This window comes from Physella acuta, unplaced genomic scaffold (assembly GCF_028476545.2).
Source record: "Physella acuta isolate Inbredline_101_S28 unplaced genomic scaffold, ASM2847654v3 ptg000008l, whole genome shotgun sequence".
Classification (NCBI taxonomy): Eukaryota; Metazoa; Mollusca; class Gastropoda; family Physidae; genus Physella; species Physella acuta.
In genome coordinates this window covers 313,389-327,214 of record NW_026731528.1, presented here as the reverse complement: position 1 = coordinate 327,214, position 13,826 = coordinate 313,389, and the positions used below count along the sequence as shown (strand labels likewise).

The following is a 13,826-nucleotide window of genomic DNA, read 5'->3' as shown; positions in this document are numbered from 1 at the left end:
GTATGCAATCTTTTTATGAATGGTGCATAATTTTTTTTTTTAATTCTTGTCAATGAAATTACAAAAAGAATACTATCTTTAAAATTTTGGAGTATTGTTAAAACTAATTGTACTGTATTAAATTATATATATATATACTAATTTAAAAATAAATTTTCTTAACGAGTTTTATTTTGTATAAAAACATTTGAATTTATTTTTGTGTGCTTAGAGATACCTTTATCATGTTAAATGAAGAAAAGCTTAGCTAACTTTAACAACAATGTGTCAGTCTGCTGAAGTTGCTGTGACATTTGATAGAAAGGATGTTGAATTTTTCAACATTAATTTCCAGGTATTAGAATGTGTTTTTTTTTACCACAGAAGTTGAATATATTTATGTGAAAAAGTTTTTAGTCCATTTGTTTTTTCAATCAGTTGAAATCAAGGGAAGTAACTATTTATTTAAAAAATAAGCAAATCATTTACTAATGGGTCTAATGGCTTTATCATACCTGACAGTCCAAACTCCTCTCCTCCCCCCTCCCCCCGCACTATAGGATATGAAATCGTTAATGGATTACCAAGTAGAAATTTCTTATGCTTTACCTACACTTGTTTTATTTGGTGAGTACTTAAATATTTACATTTGGCCTATTCAGCGAGTGTACATGCGTCTACTTTCCCAGCATTAGAGCATATAGGCCCCTACACATTTGTAAGCCAAAAGGCATACTAACTTGTAACGTTATATCAATTAATGTCGTTGGAGACATTTTAACTTAACTGTTGTTATTTTTTTCCCTTTAAAATCTAAAACGTTTTTTCCTATACATTATAAGACTTTTGAGGACTAACTTTCATTCAGGCGAAAACATTAGAACTTGAGAAGTACAAACATTGCACCCACTCCTGGAGCAAACTGTTACCTTCACAGTAGTGAGGGGGGGGGGGGTGTCGTTTAAGGATAAAATTGCCTTATACGGATGTGCTAAATTTGTCTCATTGAAAATTCGCCAAGCTAAACCCTGATCAATAGCTAGAAATAGGGTGTCGTTATCGGTCGATTCGACTCTACCCCCCTCCCCCCTTCTTATCAGGTCGCGCAGGTTTACGCTTTGCTTGACTTCAATGGCAGCCGACCCAGCGTTACGGCCTATACTTGTAGATCTCGGCTAACTCGAATCGTCACACTAGCATAACCCGAACCCTACCACGACAGATGGGGTAGGCATTTACCCACCGGTATTCCCTGAAGAGCCGGTTCATATTTTTGATGAACTTGTTAGTTTTTCTGCGTATAAATCTTGAACTTTGTATCCATAAATGTAACACGTTCTGTGTTGTCTTTATCTAACGGTTATGTGCGGCCTTGAGGTCACGTGACTGAGCGAATACTTGAGACACAGGTTGGGTTGAGAGCTGGGTAAGTTGTGGAGTGTGTTGCAAGTATGACGGGTAGATTACACTCAGAGGTGTAGATCATAGGGGTATAGATTACGGGGGTGTAGACACAGGCTGTTGATTACAGCGGTGTAGATCAATTGGGTGTTGATTACAGAGGTGTACATCATAGGGGTGTAGATTACAGAGGTGTACATCATAGGGGTGTAGAGACAGGGGCGTAGACACAGGCTGTTGATTACAGCGGTGTAGATCAATTGGGTGTTGATTACAGAGGTGTACATCATAGGGGTGTAGAGACAGGGGTGTAGACACAGGGGTGTAGACAGATGTTGATTACAGCGGTGTAGATCATAGGGGTGTAGATTACAGGGGTGTAGACACAAGGGTGCAGACAGATGTTGATTACAGAGGTGTAGATTACGGGGGTGTAGATCATAGGGGTGTAGACACAGGGGTGTTGATTACGGGGATGTAGATTACGGGAGTGTATATTACAGGGATGTAGATCAGTTGGGTGTAGATTACAGGGGTGTAGATCAATTGGGTGTAGATTACAGGGGTGTAGATTACAGGGGTGTAGATCAATTGGGTGTAGATTACAGGGGTGTAGATCAATTGGGTGTAGATTACAGGGATGTAGATCAATTGGGTGTAGATTACGAGAGTGTAGATCACAGGGGTGTTGATCATGTGTGTATATTTTACAGGGGTGTAGATTAAGAGAGTGGATGTAGATCACGGGTGTAGATTATGGGGTGTATTTTATAGGGATGTAGATTCCAGGGGTGTAGATCAGAGGGGTGTAGATTATGGGGGTGAATATAGAGGGTGGGGGAAGCGTATACATCACATTGACAGGGGTGTAGATCAACAGGACAAACCAGATGCTTATGTAAAGGTTGTAGATATCGCAGTGGTTAAAGATAATTGGTGGAGGGCGGGGGTGAGTGAAGATCATACCGCAGAGGTGGTTGTGTAGTTGACCTAGAGGCAGGGGTTCTTTAAGACTTTTTTTTTTCCCGGGGTGTATGTGGGGGAAGGGGGACAAACGATATATATTTTCTATACTCACGAACAGTATTTTCTATTTCGCCCGATGCTGGTGGGGGTGGACGAACTCCTGAGGCACTGCCCTCACCCTCAGATTAATGCCTAAAAGAAACACTGTTTGGATGTGTGGGTATAATTATACATTAAAATACCATTACTAGAGAAAAAATTAAATATTGGATGTTGAGTTCACCAGCTTTAAGAAGTTGATGTATAAAGTGTTGTGACAATATCTCCAGATTTAGCTTGATGATCTAACCAAACCAATCAAGCTAAATTGTTACGCTGTACAAGAGTCTGAGTCAGTATGAGAGGAACCTTCCTGCTCTAGTGGTAGTTATACATCTCCAGCAAGTTTTACATGAGAATCTACTTTGTATTTCAGCTGTAATCTCAGTACCTCGCGTAGATTACGGTATTTCCTTGAAGGTCGTATTGCTTGTGTTTTTAACTGATAACATGCACTTTTTCAGCACAGTTTAAACAGTGATACTTGTAATTTATCGATTGTTTTTTTTTACTAGAGTTTATTGTGGTTATAAGTGATTGTCTGTGATTCAAGGTAAATTTTTTTTTTAATATTCTGTTTTCATTAGGTGATACGTTTACTTTACTATTTGTGTGGCTGAAAAAATATAGTGACAGTAAGTAAATTATAAGTACAGGACAACTCTTTCTTTGATCCCAGAGATTGTCTGTGGTCAGCCGTTCTGTTAACAGAGTCAAGACTCCTTAGTTTGCTGGACTCATGAGCGTCTTATCATCTCGAGACCTGGAGCCGAACTCGAGGCTTTTCGTTAAACAATCGTGCGCTCTACCTCTATACCACACAAATAATTAGTATGTATAAATGTGCCCATAAATGAAACCGATATTTTCAATTAATAAAAAAAGGGTCACATTTTTATAGTACACCAGAGAAAACAGTAGTTCTATTAATTCCAATTTTAAAATCTTAGATTCATTAAATGCTTGTAGTCACATGATGACCTATATAGCCGGTGTTTTTTATGACGTCAGTTGACCCAGAAAATATCAAGAGGTGTAGCGTAAAAACGTGTACAAATTAAATGAAGCTGTAAGCGAGGTCAAAGGTTTGTATGATTAACATTAGGTTACATGTGTGTAACTTTAACCCCACAAAGAGATAAACATACAAAAAAGGTAAAAGAGAAATCAAATATTATCAAATGACACAAGTTAGCTTAGATCATGTAACAACAGTCAGTGTCTGTTGCAGTGTTTCTTCCAGACTTTTTTCTCCGGGGGGGGGGGGGGGGGGGGGCACTTGAAATCTTCGGGGGGGGGCGGTAAACTTTCTTCGGGGGGGCGGACACTGTTAAAAGTATATATTTTCTATATAAATTATATAAATTTCATTTCGTTCGGGGGGGGGGGGGGGGCGGTAAAATTTTTTCGATGAGATGCCTGGAAGAAACTCTGGTCTGTTGTGCCACTTATATGTCAGTCGTATGCAGAGTTTCTTCCAGATGCCCACCCCCTCCTTGAATGAAATGGAATTTATATAGAAAATATATACTTTTAACAGTGTCCGCCCTCAGTGTTTCTTCCAGACTTTTTCTCCGATGGGGGGGGAGGGGAGGGCACTTTATAAATTGGGGGGGGGGGGGACAACATTTTCCGGGGGGCGGAATTTGATAAAAGTATATATTTTCAATATAAATTCCATTTCGGGGGGGGGGGGGGGGAGACTTTCTTCGAAAAAATGCCTGAAAGAAACTCTGTCGGCCCCTCCTCCCCGGAAATTTTAGTCCGCCCCCCCTCCCCGAAAATTTCAAGCGCCCCCACCCCCTCCCAGAAAAAAAAAGTCTGGAAGAAGCACTGGTTGTGTGTCATCTCAGACACGGTGATTGTAAAGATAAAGTAATTAACAGCCCGTGTTCTTGATAAACTAACACTCTTAATATTGCCAAATATTGCTTTATTGCCAAATATATATATACATATAATTTATTTTTAAAAAATTAAGCAATATAAATAAATAAATAGGCCTAAAAAAATAAATAGACCTAAATTATATATATATATATATATATATATATATATATATATATATATATATATATATATATAATTATATATATATGTGTTTGTGTGTGTGTGTGTAAATACATGTATATATAGCTTTTATATACATGTGTATATATATACAATTATAGATGTAGGGCCTACAACTATATATATATATTATATATATATATATATATATATATATATATATATATATATATATATATATATATATATATATATATATATATATATATATATATATATATATACATATACATATTACAGAACCTTCGTTTGAGGATAAGTAATCTCTTGTGTAACAATTGTTTCCTGTTCAAAGTTTGTGAGTTTTCCCAGGTAAACTTTTAAAATAGATGTAGACTATAGCCCTGTATGATGCCAGCTGATGGAATTCACCAATAGATTAAGCGCTTTGTGATAATTGTGTGATATCTCTTGGAGCGTTCCTTAGCCTCCATATATAGGTCTGACACAAAAATACCTATCAGATGTAAAAATAGACATGTACACGTGTGATTGTGATGCCATAAATATACATTCGGTGTTTTTAATTTTAACATAGATTGTGATTGGTAAAAGGAAAAGGATACAAGGGGTTCGTAATAGAGCATGTTTGTATGCAGAAAACAAACAAGACAAATATTAACGTGATTGTGTATGGTTTTAACATACTTATTTAGAATATATTTCCCTAAAGGCTACGTATTACTGGCAAGCGCTTTATGAACTTTAATACACAGTAAGTATCTAATATATAAAGCTCAATTCTGTATGTAAAAATAAATTTGTTTGTCGTTGACATACTTCCATGGATTTAAGTGTTAGACTATTATCGTGCTCATAGTCTAAATTTATGAGTTAAAAAATTACTATTGAAAGTGTTGGGAAATAATTTTCATTTTTCAAACTGATAGTAATAATTGTCGGCATGTTCATTAAACACAATTTAAAAAAATAACAAAAATTCTAATTATGTCTGAAAATTATTTATATTTAGTCCTTTAGCACTTACTTCCCTTTGATAAATTAGGAAAACACAATTACTTCCCTTTATAAAACATTGCATTAGTGGAAAAGAATTTACTTTTAATTACTTTGTTTTGGTGTTGGGAAAAAAATAATTACATAATTAGCGGGGATTGATCAAGTGCAAATGTTGTAGGTATTTTACGAATAAGCTTGGAGTATTATAATTGTTCATTTGGTTTGGTTTGGCACCTACGTTCGTTTAAGTGAGTGCAAAAGACTATGAATAAGTTGGGGTACTGTAGTCGTTTATTAAGCTGAAACAGGCGATTCTGCCCCGGGCTAGACTGTGAGCACTTTGCGTTTATGTTCGCGTTAGTGTTTTCTTTGTGTTTAGGTTGGGTTTGCGTTAGTGGTTGCGTTTTGATTTGGTTCGTTTTTGTTCTTTCTTTTTTCGTTTTCGTTTGTGTTTTTTTCTTTGGGTTTGTGTTTGTATTTGTGTTTGTGGTTGGTTTTGCGTTTGGATTTGGTTTGTTTTCGTTTGCTTTTTCGTTTGTTTTTTCTTTGTGTTCGTATTGGTGTTTGTGGTTGTGGTTGGGTTTGTTGTTAGGTTTTTGTTTTCGTTTGTATTTGTAATTGTGTTAGCGTTATGTTTGCGTTTTGTTGTTTTGGTTGGTTGTGGTTTGGGTGGGCAATGCCGGGTTTATGATGATTACTAAACACACAGGTAATGGTCTTTAACAGTAAGGTTTTTCACAGAAGCCAGAGCAGGGCCTGGCCGGGACGGCTAGTTTATAATATTTTCATAGCTGTTAATTTACTCAACTTTGTTAAAATAAATTAGATATAATTATTAGGCACACACCCGGGTTTCATTAAACACTTAAACCAAGAGGAAGAAAGAACGGCCTCTTGATTCTTCCTTGTGGGGGGGGGGGGGTGGAATACTAATTAAAGATTATATTTTCTATATATATTATATATTTTCTTCTTTTTCACGCTACAAAGAAGCACTGAACACAATCGCTATTTTGCGATTGAATGCAAGAATAGTAGTTTAAATCTATATTTACAGGACACTCACTGGTGAAATCTATTTTGTAGTCGTGGTTAGGGAAAATAGTGTTTGGCAACCCCCATGAGCTTACCCTCACGTACAAAAACCCTGTCGGAAATCTCAGTGGTGTCACCCCCCAGAGGCGTAGCGACCCTTCCCGGGGACAAATTTTCGATTTGCACCCCCCCCCCCCTCGCTACGCCCCTGGGAAATCTACGTGCCTAGTGGCTGTTGACATGGACGAGAGAGATGCACGGTTCTTAACCCTGTGTGAGTCAATGAGCATAGCTTGAGCCTGTGCGAGTCACTGAGCATAGCCCATAGGTACACATAACAAGCGGAATCGCTGACTTTGATCTGCATTACATTCAGAGTTTCTTTCAGGTATCTCTTTGGGGGTTGTCGTCCCCCCCCCCCCCCCCGCCCCCAAAGCACGTCACCCCCCCTAAAAATAATTATAAATATATATATATATATATATATATATATATATATATATATATATATATATATATATATATATATATATATATATATATATATATATACATATATATAGCTCCCCCCCTTCTCCCTGGAAATTTAAGTCCGTCCCCCATCCCGGAAGTTTTAAGTGCCTCCTCCCCCTCCCCGGAGAAAAAGGAAAATGCCTAAAGGAAACACTTATTACATTTAACTTTGTTCATATCTATCGTCCACAGAGACTCCCCACGTTAGAAATGGGCAGGTCTTGTCAAACCCGGCTGGTCCTACTGGCTTTCTACTTAGTGCTGCTCGTGCACGTGATTGCCACGTACCCGGGCATTGAGGTCCAGGACGTCCCACGTATTGAAGCCCAAAAGCCTATTGACCCGGAAGTCTACATGAAAGCGGTACTATATTTAGACTACTAATTTGTCGTCTGAAATTAGAATTTTTGTCAGAAATAGAAACCAGAACGACATTTCTGCCTAGATCTATATACAATTTCACTTGAATCTCAATTCTTTAAATTTTCATGTTTCTGTTGAATCTGTGCGATTTTTGCATTTAGAATTAAAGTTCTTTTTGCATCTAAATTTCACTGGCATCTCATTTCTTGTTAAATATAAAACGATTGGGCACTTTTTAAAAAGTATCTAAAATAAAAATCCACATGTGTCCCAAAAAGTAATATAAGAATTTAGAAAAACAAATATTATGTCTACTCATTGATGTTGGTGACCTGGAACCTATTTAGTGATACGATTTATCTAAAGGGGTTATTTGTATCGGTAAATCTATAGTACTCAGTTGTGTCCGTGTTCTAAACTATGTTCACAATAAAACATAATTTCAACTGACCAACCAACACCACATGTTAATGTTACGCCCACACTAGTCACTGTAGAAGTCGCTAGGTACCAACTCACTACCTATTCAACCAGTCTTTATGTGACCTCACCCAATTACATAATTAAATGTGACGTCACACTGTCCACAGACTGAGCTGATCACCAGTAAAGGCTACCCCTGTGAGAACTATTACGTCACCACAGATGACGGTTACATCCTCAACATACTGCGTATCCCACACGGCCGGCAGAACCGCTTAGCTAATGGTTAGTGTTGTTTATTTGCTACGGACAATGGTTAATGTTGTTTATTTGCTAAGGATAATTGTATGTGTTACCGACATATTTTACTTGTACGCTAATTTAAACTCAATTTTTTATGAATTTTCAAATTGTGGGTCCATTAAAAACACTAGTTTTAATGCCCCAAAATTCCACAAAATTAAGTGTTTTGAACGGACACAAATTTTGAAAATTCATAATAAATTATTTTGAAGATATGCACTTAAAATTTTTAGCTGAGTACCCAAAAATATGGAAGAAGGTTATGAATTCATTACTTATTGGGTTTAAAATATAATATTTTATGAATGGTGGAAAACCTACAAATGGTTAATTTTTCAAGATGGCCGCCGTTGTCATAGTTGTCCACCAATTTCTTTAGTGGAAATGCATATGCCGATGTATCTTAATAAAGCTGTAAAGAAATAACTGTTTTAAGAAATAACTCGTTTTCTAACGAGTATTAAAAATTTTTTTTTTACCGCCCCCCCCCCCGGGTGTTTGCAGAGGCGTAGCGACCCTTTCCGGCGCCCGGGGACAAACTTTTCGATTTGCACCCCCCCCCTCGAGATTTCGATTTGCACCCCCCCCCCTTAAACTTCCGATTTGCACCCCCCCTCGAGATTTTGATTTGCACCCCCCTCAAACTTTCAATTTGCGCCCCCCTCAACCTTTCAATTTATTTTTCCAACCCATTTTGGCCCCCCCCCCAAGCTCGGCGCCCGGGGACATATGTCCCCCCCCCCCGCCCCCCCCCCCCCCTCGCTACGCTACTGGGTGTTTGGTATTGTTATCCCAGGGTCGAGTGCGGGTATAAAAGCTGGAGTGAATGATTGTGAGGGCGCTTTTGGTTGTTAGCCGTTAGGGTCTAGCTAGGGCTTTTGTGGAATGATGAAGAGGAGAACAAATAAAGTATTGAACAGTGCCTTTTGTAGTTGAATGAAAGTCAGTCGTAACATTAACAACTGGTGGCCTGTATAGGGAGTTGTCTAGTTTACTGAATTTCTTAATTTGAAGTACAACTTTTGTGAAGTATGAATTGAGAATTCAAAATTAAACACCCTTCCGATTCTAAACTCTGCTCCACTCTACTGCAGCTATCCGCCCTGTGGTTGTACTCCAACACGGCTTGGTCGCCAGTTGCACCAACTTTATCACCAATCCAACCAATCAGAGCCTCGCTTTCATACTGGCAGACGCCGGCGCTGACGTCTGGTTGGGTAACAGCAGGGGTAACATCTACTCCACCAATCACACGCATCTTAGCCCAAAACAGGACGAATTCTGGGATTTCAGGTAAATAGAGAGAACATTATTTTAGAAAATCAAAACGATTGCTTCCTGCCGTTTTGGGTCGTCCGTTATTGACGTCACGCTCTTGTTTATTTATAGCACCACCCTTAAATGTACTTAGGAAAACAGTGGAAAGGGGGGGGGGAATGGGAAGCACATATAGAAAAAAAATTAAATAGAAAATATATAATTAAACCAGGGCCTGTCGCCTCTTCTTTCGTGAGAGTTTCAAACGCCCCCCCCCCCCACCCCTGAAAGAAAACCCTGTTGTAAAGTTATGCAATCCTTAAACGAGGTTAACTAATTTAATTAAACTAGGAAGTGGGAGAAAAAAAACAAATAAAAACATTTTAACGGATATGGAATTGTTGAAACTTAAAAAAAAAAGATTTCTCAAATATCTTGCTTTATGCGGGATTAAATAAAAATTGTGTAGGTTTGGGACATGTCCACGTTGCTACATTTTGAGCTTTGCAAGCAGAGTTTCTTCCAGGCTTCTCTTCGCGGTGTGCCCCCCCCCCCCTGAACGAAATGGAAGTTATATAGAAAACATACTTTTACCAGTGTCCGTCCCCCGGAAAATATCAAGTGCCCCCCCCCCCCCCCCCGGAGAAAAAAGTTTGAAAAAAAAAACGGAAGAAACACTGTTTGCAAACCAAGTTATTTCGATTTTTATAACCTCCCTTTTGCAACACGGTGACTATCAATTCCTTGAGTATGTTTTTAATGTTTTAAGTCTGATATTTAATCCTCTACGTCTGATCTCCATCTGGCTAAGTATTGCATTTAATATTTGACGAATTAGATCCAATGGCTATTTTTGCCCCATGATCTATGTCCGGTGCACATACATGCTCCATTAGGTCCTATACCCACACATGTCTCATGTATTGGGTCACTTGCACCAGCATATAGGTCACACACTCAGACATGTCCAGCATATTAGCTCACATAACCCTACATATCCCATAGCCCACAGAAGGTCCAGTGCCCATACAATAGGTCACTTTCCCATGTAATATTTGTCTCCTCAGCTGGGATGAGATGGCCAAATACGACCTTCCTGCTATGATCTACTTTATCCTGGCCAAGACTGGAGTAGATCAAGTCTACTACATTGGCCACTCACAGGGAACTACTATTGGTTTTGCGGAATTTGGAGAAAATCAGGAACTGGCCTCCCATATAAAACATTTTATAGCCATGGCGCCTGTTGCGCAAGTATGGCACGCCGAATCACCCATAAAGCTGCTTGCACCTTTTGCTAAAGATATTGGGGTAACTAATACTTTGTGTACTTCATTGCTTTTAGTGATGCCCGCCTCCTTAAGTGAGGCGAAGACTAGTGCTTGGCGATGCGAAATGAACAATATCAAATATACAGATATATGCAAGTAAATATATATATATATATATATATATATATATATATATATATATATATATATATATATATATATATATATATATATATATATAATTGTAATATTCAATAAAAAATATATTAATATATTACATTATTGTTTAATAAGTTTAGACACATGGAAAAATTAATTTAAAAAAAAGTGAATTTACATTAAATATTAAATCGTGCAATTATTTCCCTTTTGCAATATCAAAATATAAAAGGTATACAACCTATATCGACGTTAAAAAAAATTAAAATATTATAAAATTCAACATTAAACTAATAGAAATGAAAATCTTTCTTATTTATAGTAATAAGATAATAATTTTTATCTAACCTTTCTTTACTATTCTTCAATAATGCACTATACAACTTTTATTTAGTGTAATTTAAAAACAAAACCTAGGGTCTTATTAATCTTTGCTTTATTGATATATGAAATTTTTTTCCTGATTTAATGATAGTTGCCTTTTTGGAGTGCTGGCAAATGAAAATATTTTAGTGCCCTCATAAAAAAAAAAAAAAAAAAAAAAATTTAGTGCCTTCGTATAAATTTTTTAGAAACAACATTCTAAAAATCTTTAAAACTGACCGCCTTCTGGAGACAAGTTGGACTAAATTACATAAATTACTCTCAGATATGTGCTACAGTTGTAAGGAGGGCCCTCAAAGAGCCTCACAAGACACATGTGTTTGGAAGAGATGACAGTGTCATTAAAACAGCTAAATGGGAAAATGGAAAAAATAGTTAAAAACAGTTGCAGCACAAGGAGGAGAATAGACTTTTTAGGACAAATTTATATATGGATGTTGAATGGTCGCCACCTTGGATTGCTTGTCATGAATGGGACTTTTTCGTATAGCTAGCTCTGTAAACAATTTTACTGCAAACTTCCTGTTTTCTATTATGTTATTCAATGGAAATTTGTCAGTGTTCTTATGAATGAATGTTTTATTCATATGAATAACAAAATAAAATTATTTAAACAAAAAAAAAAAAATTAGTTTTGTTTCTTCGCCAGGTTTTTTTGACGTTGTTCGGCCACGGAAAGCTCAACATTGAGCCCACCATTATGCAGTTCCTAGCCGGCAACCTGTGCAACACATGGGGGAACTTGTTGTGTGAAAACGTTCTGTTTCTTTTTGGAGGCTTCGACTTTCAGTCTTTAAATAAGGTAAACAACGGCTGGAACCTAAACATTTAAAATGTGGTAAACGTATGTTTTCAGCAATGTTTTATAAACTAAGTCTTTAGTGAGGTCTTATAATAAAGTAAGCACGGGTGTGTAAAAAAAAATTATGATTCCTCTTTAGAACTAACGATCCATTGGGCAGATGAAGTAGAGTTTATATGTCTCTTGACCTCGGCATTTAAATGGATAACGTGGTCAGCACTATGCTCAGCCGCATCTATTATCCTTAACGTGAGTTAGAAATCCATCAGAGTTGGGTGGACTCAGGGACGTTCCACTAACTTGAACCCGGATTCGAACTCGAAACTATCGGGGTAGCAGTCTAGCACTCCACCGCTAGGCCACGCCGTCCCATAAGCACACGAAGTAACGATGTATAAAGGTACAGGATCCCACAGAATAACTTTACAAATGAGTTCATATTTAAAATTTGTCTTTTCCCCACAGAGCCGAATCCCGGTGTATGTGGCCCACACCCCCGCTGGTACGTCAGTACGGGATATTCTACACTGGGGCCAGGTACTGTATCACATGACGGCTTTCAATATTGTTTGAGCTATACATTTTAGTAACATTTACCCATACAAATTAATTCTTTAGTTAGGGGTATAAAACAACCGCAAAAATGCGATTGTTGTTTAAGTTATACATTTTAGTAACATTTACAAATTAATTCTTTAGTCAGGGGTCATCCATAAATGACGTCACGCTTTTTGGACGATTTTAAACTCCCCCCTCCCTTCCGTCACACATCGTCACAAAAAGCCAGACACCCCCCCTAAGATGACGTCACACCTCATCCTACACCACCCCCCCTCCTCAAAATTGCAGTTTAATTTTTTTTTAAACATCGATTTTTTTTCCAAAATCTTGTCTGAACTCTGTCAAAATAGAGTATTTTAATCAATCCCTATTACAATTTATCAAAACAGTTTTCTAAAACGCGAAATAACGACTAAAATTCCTCCCCCCTACGAGTGTGACGTCATTTATGGACGACCCCTTAGTGATATAAAACAACCGCAAAAAATACCACAATAGCATGAGAGCTTACATATAGAAGAAATTACTGTTAATGAATTACCAACAAAATGTTAACAAAAAAAAAGGACTTGCCCAGACATATGAAGTGTTAAATAGGGTAAAGAAAAATTTGTTAATTTCTCACCACTTAAAAATGTCTGGTATGTTTCTGTAAAAACTGTAAAATTTATCGGATGTTTCGATTCTTCCAGGCTATAAACTCCAGAAATTTCCAGCGTTTTGACTATGGGTCAGCCAAGGAGAACATGAAACATTACGGCCAGGTAAGGGGTCATCCATAAACGACGGTACGCTTATAAACAAAATTTTACCTGGAAAAATCCCCCCACCCCCACACCCCTTCCCTCTCCCACATCGTACCTTATTGTCGCAGGGAAGCTTGCGTTTCACTTAGGATGTTTTGTAAAGATGTAGCTCCTACACCCACACATAAAGAATAAAGCAAAATATGTTCTCATTTCAGCCCACCCCGCCCTTGTATGACCCTAAGAAGGTCAAGGTCCCCGTGGCTGTTCTACGAGGTGACCGGGACTGGCTGGCTGACCCCACGGACATCGCCTGGCTCCTCCCACAGATCCACGTGACCCATGACGTCAGAATACCCCACTACGAGCACCTAGACTTTATCTGGGCGTTCGACGCGGCACCCCTCATTTACAACACGATTCTAGATATTGTCTTCTCAGATTCTTAAACTTGTACCAGATCAAACTACTTAATTTTTCAGTGCAGTTTCATTAAAAATATGTCTGAATAAAAAAAAAGTGTCTGAATATTCA

General features: G+C 37.7%; 1 protein-coding gene and 1 long non-coding RNA gene across 5 annotated transcripts in view; one reads left to right on the top strand and one right to left on the bottom strand.

Annotated features, from left to right (window-relative positions):
- The window catches only part of LOC131953853 (uncharacterized), a 2,485-nt gene extending 1,154 nt beyond the window's left edge, over positions 1 to 1,331 (bottom strand). The window contains exon 1 of the long non-coding RNA XR_009388699.1: positions 1,223 to 1,331. This is a non-coding gene — a long non-coding RNA (uncharacterized LOC131953853). The remainder of the gene's footprint in view (positions 1 to 1,222) is intronic.
- LOC131953498 (gastric triacylglycerol lipase) lies at positions 514 to 13,826 on the top strand. Of its 4 annotated transcripts, XM_059316893.1 has the most exons (10): positions 2,941 to 2,998; positions 5,189 to 5,230; positions 7,216 to 7,386; positions 7,977 to 8,094; positions 9,207 to 9,405; positions 10,437 to 10,680; positions 11,833 to 11,985; positions 12,451 to 12,522; positions 13,239 to 13,310; positions 13,511 to 13,826. In XM_059316893.1, the coding sequence occupies exons 3-10, from the start codon at positions 7,234 to 7,236 to the stop codon at positions 13,739 to 13,741; spliced, it is 1,242 nt and encodes a 413-aa protein (XP_059172876.1). In that variant the 5' UTR covers positions 2,941 to 2,998; positions 5,189 to 5,230; positions 7,216 to 7,233; the 3' UTR covers positions 13,742 to 13,826. The 4 variants fall into 4 exon arrangements, with proteins under 4 accessions (XP_059172713.1, XP_059172963.1, XP_059172876.1 ...); XM_059316730.1 differs by lacking the exons at positions 2,941 to 2,998; positions 5,189 to 5,230 and adding an exon at positions 514 to 606; XM_059316980.1 differs by lacking the exon at positions 5,189 to 5,230 and having other exon boundaries at positions 2,886 to 2,998.